At 47.1% G+C, this 13,085-nt stretch overlaps 1 protein-coding gene across 1 annotated transcript in view; it reads right to left on the bottom strand.

Annotated features, from left to right (window-relative positions):
• TTC9 (tetratricopeptide repeat domain 9) overlaps positions 1-8,753 on the bottom strand; it is a 30,214-nt gene extending 21,461 nt beyond the window's left edge. The window contains exon 1 of the mRNA XM_074148532.1: positions 8,318-8,753. Within this exon, the coding sequence (XP_074004633.1) occupies positions 8,318-8,681 (364 nt within the window). The 5' untranslated portion in view covers positions 8,682-8,753. The remainder of the gene's footprint in view (positions 1-8,317) is intronic.
• Between the last annotated feature and the right edge of the window lie 4,332 nt (positions 8,754-13,085).

Below are 13,085 nucleotides of genomic sequence, written 5' to 3' on the forward strand. Positions count from 1 at the left end.
ACCGGAACCAAGTAAATGCAATGGGCAATGCTCCTACTAAAGAAAGAAGGGAATACTGAGCAGCAGCTAGAGAAGTATTTGCTGTAGCAGGGCCGGGATTTGACTTGTCATATGTGGATGTATTGGAGAAGGAAAAAATGCTGTAGCCTTGCATCCAATGATCGATGTCCTGCATCTTGAAAGGCTTGTGCAGCATCCTAAGGGTGGTTGTTCTCTCCACCAAGGGACAGAGTTACAGTTCCTGTCTTGTTGATGTGTATGAGTGAACAGGACTGAGATAAAGTCAGGAGCCTGGAACACAGAACTTGTCAGGAAATTCTGGGTTCTTTGGCAAACAGACCCACAACTGCTAGAGTTGCAAACAGCACAAGACTGCTTTTTACCCCGACTCCTGTTGGGAGGCTGTTGCAGAACCATTCTGGGGTGGTGATTCACACAGCTTAGAGCTTTAAAGATGCAGGCATACTGCTGTAACAGGCAAAGTTGGTATCATGGCTACACAGGGCAAGCATGTGTTTCAATTTATGACCCTGATCAGAAGAGTTGGTAATCTGTAAAGGTGAATGACAAAGGGTGTGAAGATATGGCATATAGTCACAAACTTGCATAATACACAGTGTGGAGAGGTGCTCCTCCTTGTTATACATAAATAGGTAACCAGCACCAAATGACTGGCTTCCACTGGTGCCACAGCAGAGATGGGCCTTGAGGAGAGCCAGGAAGGGGGAGAAGGTCCAGCCTGAACTAATACACCGCAAGCAAAATCAGCTCAAAGGAATCAGGTGCACCAAGGTGCTGTGGGGCACAGTATGAAAACAAAAGGGGATGAGAGGACCTCACCAGCAGAACAGAGATGGGGGAAGCCTAGAAAGGGACGCAGCTTTGTCTGGGAGGTCAAAAAGCCTGTCGTGGTTGCACTGCAACTGGGAGAGTGAGTAGAGGAATTCAAAGTGGGAAAGGCATGGACTGCGTAAGCAGTCCCAAGTCCTGAGCTGAGAAACATGATGGGAGAACTGGGTACACAGGACAAAGCCAAGGAGAAGCAGATGGTGCTATCCAGCCTATGAGCCTCAGGGGGATGGCGTGTCAAGAATTTTGGAGACTGGGGAGAATGGAGTGGATTTTGAAGTAAAGATCATGACATTAGCTATTGCCTATGGATAGTAACAGATGAGCTCTGGCACATTAAGCTATGACAGCTAAAGATCATCGCTCCCAGCTGTCCCTTCTGTCATGGGTTATCACAGACAGAAAATGTGACTGTGCCTAATTCATTTCCATGAATTGTCTTAGTATTGTTTCTAGCAGTGTCCTAATCTCCAAATAGCTATACTGAGACAGTCTGCCCCAGCCCCACCTTCAATGGCTGCCAATGCCTAGGCAAGCGTATAGGAACAGGGTAAGCTACAGTGTCCTGCCACCACCTCGCAGCCTCACGCAAGTCAAGTGAGTGTGCCCCAGTGGAAGCTACCTTCAGCAATTCCCAATTCCAACAAAGCTTCCAGAAACCGCACTGACTCTACAAGCTTTCTTAAAGAGAACAGAATAGTAAAGCTTCATGCCACCACAAGATTTACCTGCATTCATTGATCAGTGTCCGAAGCTTACTGTTTCCTATCCAAGATGCAGTGCAGGAACAAATAAAGATTTCTGAGCAGCCATTAGTAACAACTTTCTAGTTAATGATATTTAATATGGACTCTTTCTCGAAGCATTTTTAACCCTCAGTATTAGTCACTGGTATGGTTGCCTGAGTAAGCTGAAAACAAGATTAATAAGCAGTTGTCTTCCTTCTATATCAGTTCATCGTTCATGAAGTGAGAGAACAAAGAAGAAAATAAATAGCCAGTAAATGTTCTCAAAAGTTCTTTCATACTTTCTCCCTTTCTTCATTTTGTTTCCTCAATTTCATAGTCCTTTATATGTTATTTTCTGTGAGATGGCACAATGTCAAGAAGAAACTGGGACCTGGCAACATTTAGACCTCCCCTTTTATTTGTACTGTTAACTTTTACTATTCATTTCCTCACAGCAACCTGCTTTGTCAGGTGTGCATTAGGTCTTATCCTAAAATCCTAATGTGAAAATTTCTGATGACCCTCCATTCTTGAAGCATCAGTTACATTGCTCAGAGGACATCAGTGAGGAACTGGGGATGTGCTACTGAAATGATAAGCACTTCTAGGAGAAAGGCTGGAGAAACAGTTCTGGAGTTGGGTTAGAAATTTCTGGGTCTGAGCTGAAGTGAACAGGAGGAAGAAAGGGATGCTCCACCTGCTGAACCATGCGGAGGTGGCCCAGCTCCCAGAAAAGGAGGTAACCATGGAGCTCATTGGGTGTATTTAGCAGTAGACTGGGAACCAGCTTTGATTTTGACACTAGATTTTATTGAACCAGCTGAACCATCTTCAGCACAGCACTGATGGAAACCTGTGGAGGTGTAAGAGGCTGACTCACTGCAGGACTTTTGCTGGAGTAAACTCCAGGACAGCATTTCAGAAGAAGATAAAGCTGGCAGGACATGCTACTACAGAACTCTCAGAAAATACATCAGTGTTCTCAAGGTGGAGAAGAACCAGTACTCTTTAGAGAAACAAATTAACCACCACTCTGTTCTTGAGGAAGCTTTTCGATTTTTGACATCTCCTGCTCCATCTCCCATGGTGAGCTGTAGCTAGACTTGGATGGATCCCAGCTCACCAAGACTGCAGCTCCTCAGGGCAGTCTGGCAAGGGGCTCTATACCTTCCCAGTAACCTCTCTTTCAGGCAAATGGTGATAAGGTCATCTGGACAGGCTTCTCCTTGTGCAAAGGGAAATAAACATGTGGTAGAAGTCTTTAAAAAAAACAAACCCCACCAGAGCCTGAAGTTTTGAAAAGGCTTGGGAAGAATAGTGACACATATAGAGGAAAATGCATCTCCTGCCTCAGGGAGAGATGCTGTCAGACATGTATCACTTAAACCAAGTTTGGAGGCAGCTTGCCATCCTTTCTCTTCCTCCCTCTTGCCTTCCCCAGCATCTGGATGTATTTCCATCCCATCCTCTCAATGCACAAGGAACTCCTGCCTGAAGAGGTAGAATTTTGTCCCTGAAAATTAAAAGGAAATAGGTAAATACAGAGTCTTTCTAAAGAGTAATTCATGACAATGGCTTCAAATCCCACTTCTTTCTTAAATACATGTCAGGGTTTGGGCCCATCACTGAAAAAATCCCCCACTGTCGATTTCTCATGTCCAGTTTCTCACATCATAGCCATCTGTGTTTGGTCTCTGTTGCAATTGCAACTACCTGTAAAACAAGATACTCCCATGTGCTCTGGCTGGGTAGATGTATCTAGACCAAGAGTGTGGGGAAAATCCCACCTCAGTCAGTGAAAGTGCAGACCGCATCCTGCTCTGTTTGCTGCTGTCTCTCTTTCCCATTGCATGGTATCCTTACAGAGGGTGGTTTTTGTTGATGCAGCACATAAAAAAAGCTTTGCATCAAGCAACAATCCAAGACTGCTTTAACACCCACAGCACCATGTGTCCTGGTAGAGTCTGTACTTGTTAACAACTATATACTGAGATGGGATTTTAGCAGAGGCTCCTTGTGAGGAGTCCTAGTGGGTGGTCAGTGGAGACAAGTTTTACCAGCTTTTCTCATGTTCAGTTATATTTTTACTTGGATTAAGTATTATAAGTATTTTTATTTGAATTTCTCAGTGGGGCTACTCACTGATGTCTGTGCAACTGGTGACGGTTGGGAGTAGCACCCACAGCCCGGTCTGGAGCCAGAGGGTCCTAAGAGGTTCCTACGCTGCTGGAAGTCCCATGTTTTGTGGGACTGTCACTATGACCTTCACATAGTCATGAATGGTAGTATTGCACGTTTCTGCCAGTGTAGGCGGCCAAACCTCAACATCCAGGCTGAGATGTACCTTGGATGGCTACGTTTTGTAATACTCTGTGCAGGTATGTGTGTCGTCCTGGTGAGACTCCTATACTAAACTAAACATACTTGAACAAGTATATAAATGCATTACACTTTATTTACATTCATGTAATTAACAAAGGCTTCCTGTGCTCCCAAGAGGTCATAAATGTAGATAGATAAACTTGAGGTTTAAGAATGAGAAGAATTTGCTGAAGATAGTCCAATTGGTTAGCGCAGAGAGAGAAGACTAGAAATCCAGATCCCCCAGTGCCGTTCCTCATCCCCAGTTCTCTCTCTGGTTCTGTTTTTCCTGCCAGGATTAGCTCTAGCATTTCTGCGTGCTTAGGAAACCAGCAAAGGTTTGCTTATCAGACTGCAACATTCCCTCACCAGAACAGCTTAAAACTATGCTTACCCTTAGCACTTTGCTGCTTTGGAGCAACTAGGGCTTGTTTCTCTCTGCAGAGCAGACACAGCCCTTTTGATCCTGTAAACTTTTAGGCAGTAATGCTGGGATACACTGACCATTGCATTTAATGAGAGTAATGGTTGCGTTTCTAGTAGATAAATGATCCCTACCTGCATGCAGTACATGAAGCACTTAAGCTGCTTCTACGTCAAAGATGCTGCAGGAGTGGAAGGGAGACCGAGACCTGAGGGATATTTGGCCAGTTTGCTTTTCCACAGGCATTTTTCATAAGTTCACCTTTTTTTAAAAGAACACAAACCACTGACTTGGGGGGAACTCAGTTGAATGCATCATCAAGATGAGATTGTGGTCCCTGTTCTTTATTTTTCAATAGGGCTGAGAGAGGCAAAAAGAGGTCAAGTGACTTCCTCAAGGTCAGAGACCGTCAGTGAGTCATAAAGGAAGGACTGTTTGCCTTACAGCCCTGCATTCATTCAGCGAGGCTCTCTGCTGTTGGTAGGCTTTTTCTTTGCCTACCCCAGCAATTTCTGGGAGCCTTGACCATGCTGCTGCTCTTGCATCTGGTGACATTTATCAAGGAGACTTGTGGTAAAAGGAAAGGGGGTATTGGCAGGTCTGTGTGAGAACTGGATTTGGCAGATGTGAGCGGGAGTCCCTTTAAGGCAAAACTTTTGGAGCTAGAACTGAAGCCCAGCTAGTAGCATAATGAAAGAAATGCCAGCAGCACTGCCAATGGCAAGCAGTGAAAATCCTAGGCCGATTTAAAATACACAAAAACACCCACAAGAATTTAAAACCCAACAGATTTTGGACCTTTTGAAAGAGGCTAAATAGTTTAGGTTGTGGGAGTGCCACACAGTTCCACAACAGCGAACTTTAGAAAACACACTGAGTATTGGGTGGCTCTGATCAAACACAATAGTTGGCCACCACACCTTGCAGTATGAGAATTGCCTGTTGAAGGTGCTCTACAGAACAAGCAGAGCTAAACAAGCATCTGTGTGCAGGTTTGTGCCTAAATTTATATTCTGCAAGGCAATACAGGCACTGACAACAGTTTAGTGTTTGCCCACATATTCTTACTCATGTAATCAGTCAGATTTAAAAAAAACCCGACCAACCCCAGCCTTCACCCATGAGATATACACCCAAAGGGGATTTGGGGCAATTTCTCACCTGCTTATTTGGCTAAGTGTGTATTTATCTATGGTTGATGCTCTCTTCTGACTGGTATGCTGCATCTAAACAAGTAATTGTGTGTGCCTGCATCTATATTTGTGATGCAAAACATCTCTGACAGGTGGATGTCTGGTGGCCACATGAAAAATGACAGTGCAAAAGCAAGGTGGGCTTCTTAAATGCTAAGCTTAGAGAGTAAGCGGAGGTGCTAAAAGAACTTGGTAATAAGGACACTCAGATGACAGCTGCTAATGCTACCGGGTATACATCAGAGCTAAGTGAAAAACTGCCTTCTCTAGAACTAAGATTTACTGCTGTTATGCTTTCTGCAGTATGCAGATTTATTTATCTTAAAAACAGCCCTAGGCACCCATTCAGTGCTCGGAAGCAAAACTCCCTGCATCTCCTCTCCTCCCCATGTTGAATAACACTGACTTCAACTCCAACAGCCTGCACTGGTGCCTCTGCTAGAGCCAACTATGTAAAGAAACCGGTGGCTTCTGCTGCACCACACTTGGAAAATAAAGTCCCACTGCTGCACCTCTTGAAGTTGCTATTAGAAAGGTATACTAATTATTATGACAGTTCTGGGGAAAGTCCCTCCCCCGTTTTCCCTTCAGACACGAATTCACAGATCCTCGTGATAGAATGGGAGCTCTGGGACTGGGCTAGGAGTAGTAACACGGCAATTCCAGTTTAACTGCACACTCCCTTCTCCAACATGCAGGGCATTTCTTTAAAATTGCCTGCAGACAGCCCAGCAGAGACGTGCATTTCTGAGACAAATGCTGCTCTGTGCGTGCCATCTACCGAAAACATGTGACAACGGGCTGTGCAAAATGACACCTTGACCTGCTGTGAGGTTATCCCAGGAAAAGCACTGCTTGCAACTCCAGGGTTAATTATACTCATCTCCTCCTGTGTTCACACTGGTTAAATTTAGGAAAAAATCTGTTCAAATCTAGGTTAAAGATGGAGCACATTTCTCACGCTGATTGCTCCTGCTGACAAGATCAAGTACAACCAACAGTGAAAAAAATCCCCTGCAAAACCCCAAAAAAGTAAATAAATGAGCTGGACAATGACCATTAGGCAGGACACCTCTGTCAGCAGGAGCGGACACATTTCTAGCAAGTGGAACTTGTGCACTCAGCAGAAAGTGCCGCAGAAGCAAATCCCATTCCTCCCTCCCACTTCATATACCTTCTACCTACCATGTCCAATTTGTATCTAGCAGAGATATTTCCTGTAAGTACTTTTTCAAGCCCAGGGACTCACCAAGCTATATTGTTCAGAGTATTACGGGCTCGTTGTATAACCCTGCCAATCTCAATGATCATTGCCAAATACAATGGATTTTAATAAACCTGTGAACAGAAATTTGGAGAGAGGCAAAATTACAGCTGTGCAATTACGGTATCACTCTGGAATCTTACCTGCCTCTCCCTTTATGTGATTTCAACAGGCTTTTGAAGGAAGAGTATTTGAAAACATGATTAAAGGGAGCTAAATTGTGACCCCCATTACGTCCCAAAAGGCATATCGAGTATAACAGATTGGCATGGGTTTGAGACGAGAAGATTCTGGCTTAGTGTTTCAAACCATTTGCTTTACTCTGCATCTGTTTTAGCACTAGACAACAGGAAACAAAGCTAACCAACTCTGGAAAGCCAAAAGCCAAGCGACGGTGACAGCTGACACGCTAAGGTCCTGATTTTTGCTGTTTTTCTCCCAAGAATATAAAGGGTAACAAGTGACTCTATATCCTTCTGGAAAACACCAGAGCTTTATTAATCTTGTAATTTTGTGCACCTTGTTCATGTTACGAACACTCACTTCCGTGTATGTACCTAGGCAATAGTTTTTTTTTTTAGAGATGCTTTCAGGCTTGGAAAGAAAAAATCCATGCGCTGCTAGGGACCAAAAATAACCTCTGATCCTGCAGTTCTCGCTTGGGTAAAGCTCCTTGAAGTCAACAGGAGTTCTGTCTCTGTAAGGACTTCAGAATCGACTACAAAGTAGTTAAACCCACCCACCCCTCCCCTCCGTATTCCTGCAGCACTTCCAAACAGATGGCAGGGAGCAAAGGGAGTGATGATCAAATGTCGACTGGCCAGAGTGGTGACGGGCGGCTAGCGAAAAGCCAGTACTGTATTTGTTTTCAACTTTCATTGCTAAGAGGCCAAAAAACTCCTTTTATATCTAGTACTATTCAGAGCTATTGCAGCAGCGCCCAAACCCTTCCTCTTCCTTCCATCAAATGTGGTAGAAGGAGTCTCTCTCTCTCTCTCTCTCTCTGTAGTGCTGTTAATTACAAGGCACCGGAACGGGAGCTGTGGTGAAGGGACTGAAGGACACCTCGGGCTGAGGCAAAAACGCAGCACGCAGCCTTGGCCGGCTCGCCAGCCACAATTCCTGTAAGTCTGAGCATCCCCCGTACGCGCCGCTGCCTTGTCACCTGTCTCCCGGTGGAAGAGGACACCGGGATTAACCGGCGGCGGCTGGAGTAGCCCCGGGGAAGGGCCGGGGGCTGCGGCCGAGCCACAGCGCAAGCAGCGCCCGGGCCCTGCGCCCCCTCCCCAGCGCTACCCAAGGCAGGCGGGCACGGAGCCGCGCACCGGCAGCGCTTCTGTGCCGAACGTGGGAAGAGGCATAAAAAATGGATGACAACGGAAGGAAAGGGGATGAAACGGGCAAGAGCAGCGCGGCAGCGCTGTTCTGCGGAGGGGAAGGGAGGTGTCCGCGGCGAAGGTGGTGGTGGGGGACCCCGCCGCCCCGCGGCCCCGCTGACCTGCCAGGCTGTTGTAGCAGTCAACCTCGATGGCCTCCACCGCCTGCCGCTGCTCCTCGCTGAGCCCGGCGGCGGCGGCGGCGGGAGGGCGCTGCCCGGCCGGCTCCTGGCTCAGCAGCAGCAGCAGCGCCTTCAGCTCCAGCAAGGCGCGGTGGTACTTGCCGATGGCCTCCCGGAATTTCTTGTCCTTGTAGCACTGCGCCCCTTCGCTCTTGAAATCCAGCGCCCGCCCGATGAGCTCCCCCGGCTCCGCGCTGCCCACCGCCGCCGCCCGCGGCTGGGCTCCCCCCGCCGGGCCGTGCCCATCGCCCGCCCCGCGGCCGCCGGCGTTCAGCTTCCCCGCCGCCGGGCTCGCCCTCTCCATGTCCGCGGCGCCGCCCGGCTCCCGCGCCGCCCTACGCGGGCGATGCCGCGGCCGCCGCGCTGCCGGCCTTGCCCCCGCGCCGCTCCCCGGCTCCGCCGCTCGCTCCCATCCTCCGGCGGCCGCCGCTCCTCCTCCCGCAGCCCGCGGGGCGCCCGCCTCCGCCCGCCCCCGCCGCCAGCCGCGGGCACCGCCGCCCCCCGCACCGCCCAGCGCCCCGGGCTCCGCTCGTTGCTCTCCGCGCCGGCCCGGCGAGGGGCGAGTGCCTGCTCAGCCCCTCTGCTCCCCAAACCGGCCATCCCCACACACCCCCTCCCCACCTACCCTCCTGCTCTCCCTCCGACCGGGCTCCCTCCTGCCCCTGGTAGCTCAGTCCCTTCCCCACTTGCACCTTTGGGTCTCACATCCCTGGGATCCCATCTCCTTCTCCTCCTTACCCCGATTTCCCTTCTCCATCGCCTCTCCCAGATCCCACCAGTGGCCACCCACCCCCTACACCTGCTCGTGGGCCCCTCAACGGTGTTTTGGTGTCTGTATTCCATATCGCTGGGCAAACAAGTGCCAGGGAAACAAGCCTGCTGTGTCCTCTGCATCAGGACGGCCAAAGCGAAGGCCTGGCAACTGCCCTGGCACCAGCCACTCGGGGACTTTGATTTTCCCAAATCAGGTTTTCCCATGTGTTGCTGAAAAATGGGTTGAAGCTCACTGATGCCTGGAACATTGCCTGGTTTGGGGGGTATCAGTGGGGAGTGGCTCTCCTCTTGCAGACAAACAGCAAAAGAGTTGCTGTCAGCACCAGACTTTGGTTTGTTAGGCCAAACACCATGTCTGCATTGTGTATTAGAGCAGTTTGATGTATTTTGGGGTGCATTGTTGTGCCACGATACTTTGTAGGTTGTACCTCATGCTTAAAAATTGGATGAAATATATAGTGATGGATGAAAATATAGTGAGATTTTTTTTCTCAGTAATATTTTGGGAGGCATCTTCTCATTACCTGTGTAACTTTTACATAGTAAAACTGCTGCTGTGGTACAATATGTTCAAGCTTCCCGCTGCAACCAGAGGACATTTTAAAATGGAGACTTGAGTTTCTCTTTGAGGTACATCCAGCCTAGTGTGATGGCATGTGGTGGTGCAGTGCTGGGCAAACTGGGATAGCTGTGCAGCGCGCCTCCATGTAAAGGTACTAATGCAGGTCTGGAATCGGTGCCTGGATAATTCCGTGTTAGGAGGACTGAGAAGTTGGGCTTTATGCATTGGTAATGCGAGTCTGCAGCTGCTAGGTTTCTGGACCTTGCCGAGGTTGTGGTCATAGTATGGCATAGACATATATCTAATCACTTGAATCCAAGAGCCAGAGCCTCAAGGAGAAGCAAATAGCATCATACTTGTGACAAAAGTATAATTTTGAAAATATTTGCATTGGAGAAATTAGAGCTAAGACATTCAGCAATGATTACATGATTTCAAGTGCTTTGATTTCCAGGTGCCCTACTAGACACATCTTCATAAAATCTTACTTTATGAAAAGGGATGCTCAGCGTTTTCAGGTACTTCAAGCCAAGAATAAGATAGATTAATTACAAATCTTGCTCAAAGTATGTGTGATCTAGAATCCAGGAAATCCTGGGGGGGCGGGTGTGATGGTGGTGGGTATTAGTCACAGTAGCTAGAGTGGAATTGATGTGTGGAATCTAAAAATTAAGGAAGAAAAATTCCTGCTGGGTCATTTTTTAATCTGTCTGCTAGTCATATTGCACAAAGTAAGTTTAAGTAACTTCAGAGGTTTCGTTGTACCGTTATTGATTGCTGTTGAGGAGAATTCACAAGGACAATGTATGTCTCCTGTGCTGGAACGCTGACTTTGCCAGAGGAAAGGAGATTGCCACAGAGGTTTAATTTCTTAGATGTGAGCAGCTGCAGAAGCAATTGAAGAAGGAACTGGTTTCTTGGTGGGTGGTGCAGCAAAGTGACATTGGGGGTTGACGTTGCTTCCCTCTTTCAGAGTTTGCCTGAGCCCATGGACATACACAGTATAGGGGGCACCAAGACATGGATAACGTTTCCTTCTCTCCCCCGCAATGCATTAGCCTTAGGGAGATCTTTGAGATTTCTTCCTTTGGTTACTGGTCAACAGTGGATGCCTGAAACAAGCTATGCAATGCTGAAGTTTTCTTACAGAAGAGTCTGGCAGTGGTCGCTGCCAATCTGGGTGCAGATGTGGTCAGAAAAGGTCACAAAATATTGACAAGCCTGGGTGCTCCTTGCATGATGAACTATACTGAATATACCAAACTCTGACTTAGTCCTCAATGCTGCCTAAGCACCCAAATGAGTTTTCCATCTTGAAGTTCTTCCAGAAATGTCCAAGCTCTCTTCCTGACAGATTGCTGGTGAATATGAAGAAGAATGTCACAACTGTGTAAATCCTGAAATAGACCATAACAGAAGTGTCTGAATGATTGCTGTTTGTTGGCCAACTTAGACTCTGTGTTGATACCAAACAGTATCCCTCAGCTGAGAGCTGGATCTCTCAGCCAGCCAATTTAAAGCTGCCATAAGATTTGTGCAGAATGACTGGTAAAGGTCAGTTTAGCCCATCAGCTCCTTCCTCCTAGAGAGGAGCTAAGTAACGTGTTGCCGTCGCTGAAATATTTAGGAAACATCACAGTGTCAGTCATAGGGTTACCACATTGACCGTTCTTGCAAGGGACTGCTTTTGTTTGTCTCTGTCAAGGGGAACGTGGTGCTTGAGGGAAAACAGGAGAAACTATCACCTTTCCAAGTCAGACAAGATTTGTACTTGAGAGATGCCTCACATTTCATTTAATGTATGATCTGATGTCCAGATCTAGATTTCAGCAGCCCAGGGCCCACTAGACTCCCCCTACAGCCTTGCAGATGGTCAACACCTCTAATGATATCCAGCTTGAAAACCTGACAGGAACCTGAAAGCGTCACAAAGAGTAGGTTTATATATTATAAAGATACATTGGATTGTGAAATAAGGCATACGTTCAGATAAAATGAAGGCAGTTTGCAGTCATTATGTGTATGCCATGAAATGAGGTCATGGTATTGGTCAGTGTTAGCTGTCGTGCCTGTCTTTTGTCAAACCGGTGAGGTTTTTTTGTCCGTAGAAGCAGAACGTGCTTATCTGCCTCATTCTGTAATGGATGGGGCGTTCCTGTCTGTCTGGATGCCCCTAGGTGCCGTGAGTGTCTAAAACTGCCTGGGTGTGCCTGTCTCTCCTCCTCCACACTGAGATTTCCTGAGCACGTTCCAAAAGCGTACACTTGCATTGCTCAATTATTACTATTATTATTATGCAGCGGTCACATGCTTCATAGCGATATTTTAGGATCTGTGACTCACTAAACCATGATTTCCTGCTCACAGCTTACCTGAAGAAAATTGTCTTTGTGGAGCCCTGTTCACAGTGGGGAGATGTGTTCTAGGGTGAAACTGTAAATATCGAGAAAGATACGGGACACATATCTGTGAGACCTTCAGACCTTCCTCTAGCTGTGATTGTTTGCATCTGCCCAATGGGATGATTAATTTACAGACAGATGTGGGACAGATTCCTCACATTTCAGGACAGTGCTATAAGGAAACTGGAAAGGCTTCTGAGGAGAGCTAAGGAGGCTGGGCACCTGGGCTCTGGTGATGCATTTTTCTAGCTGAATGTGAATTTACTGTAGCATTTATGCTGTTGGGTGGGATTTTTTACAAATTGAAACTTTAATGGCAGCCATGAGGACTCAAGTCCATATACATTCAAAACCAGGTATCAGTTTGGAAAGCGGTATAGGCTGTAAGGCCCCAGGCCAGCTCTTCTTGTCCTTTCATTGGTGTTGATGGGACTGTTGGCCACGTGAGAATTGTTTCATCAAGTCCTTTACGAACAGTTATAGGGGCAAACCAGAAGCCTCACCCCTTTCCAAATGGGCCAAAACCAGATGGTGATAAAAATGGTGTCAAGCCCTTGTGAACGGGAGAAGACATCCCTCACTGCCTCTGTTCTCCTGGAAAGAGAATTCCCAAGCTGCAGAGAGCTTCCAGCATACACAGCTGCTGCTGCTACAGTCTGTCACCAGCTTAGTCAATCATCCATTATTTATTTCCAAATCGTGTGTACAGCTCTGCACCATAGCCTTTAGTCCATGAACAAGGAAAACAAGGGATAGAGCTTTTGAAAGACCTGAGAAAACAAAAGCAGAGAAACCTCTGAAATGCTTTGCTTGGGAGATTTTCTTAATGTAATTATATCCAAGGAAAAGAGGAAAGAGAAGTAAAATCATATGCAACAAAAGGTTGCCTCCTTAGCACAAATTCCTTTGATCTCTTCCATATAATTTGTTGCAGTCAACAATTTCTTTTAGCACAAGAGGTGCTTTGTTT

Source organism: Numenius arquata, chromosome 6 (genome assembly GCF_964106895.1).
Source record: "Numenius arquata chromosome 6, bNumArq3.hap1.1, whole genome shotgun sequence".
NCBI classification, from domain to species: domain Eukaryota; kingdom Metazoa; phylum Chordata; class Aves; order Charadriiformes; family Scolopacidae; genus Numenius; species Numenius arquata.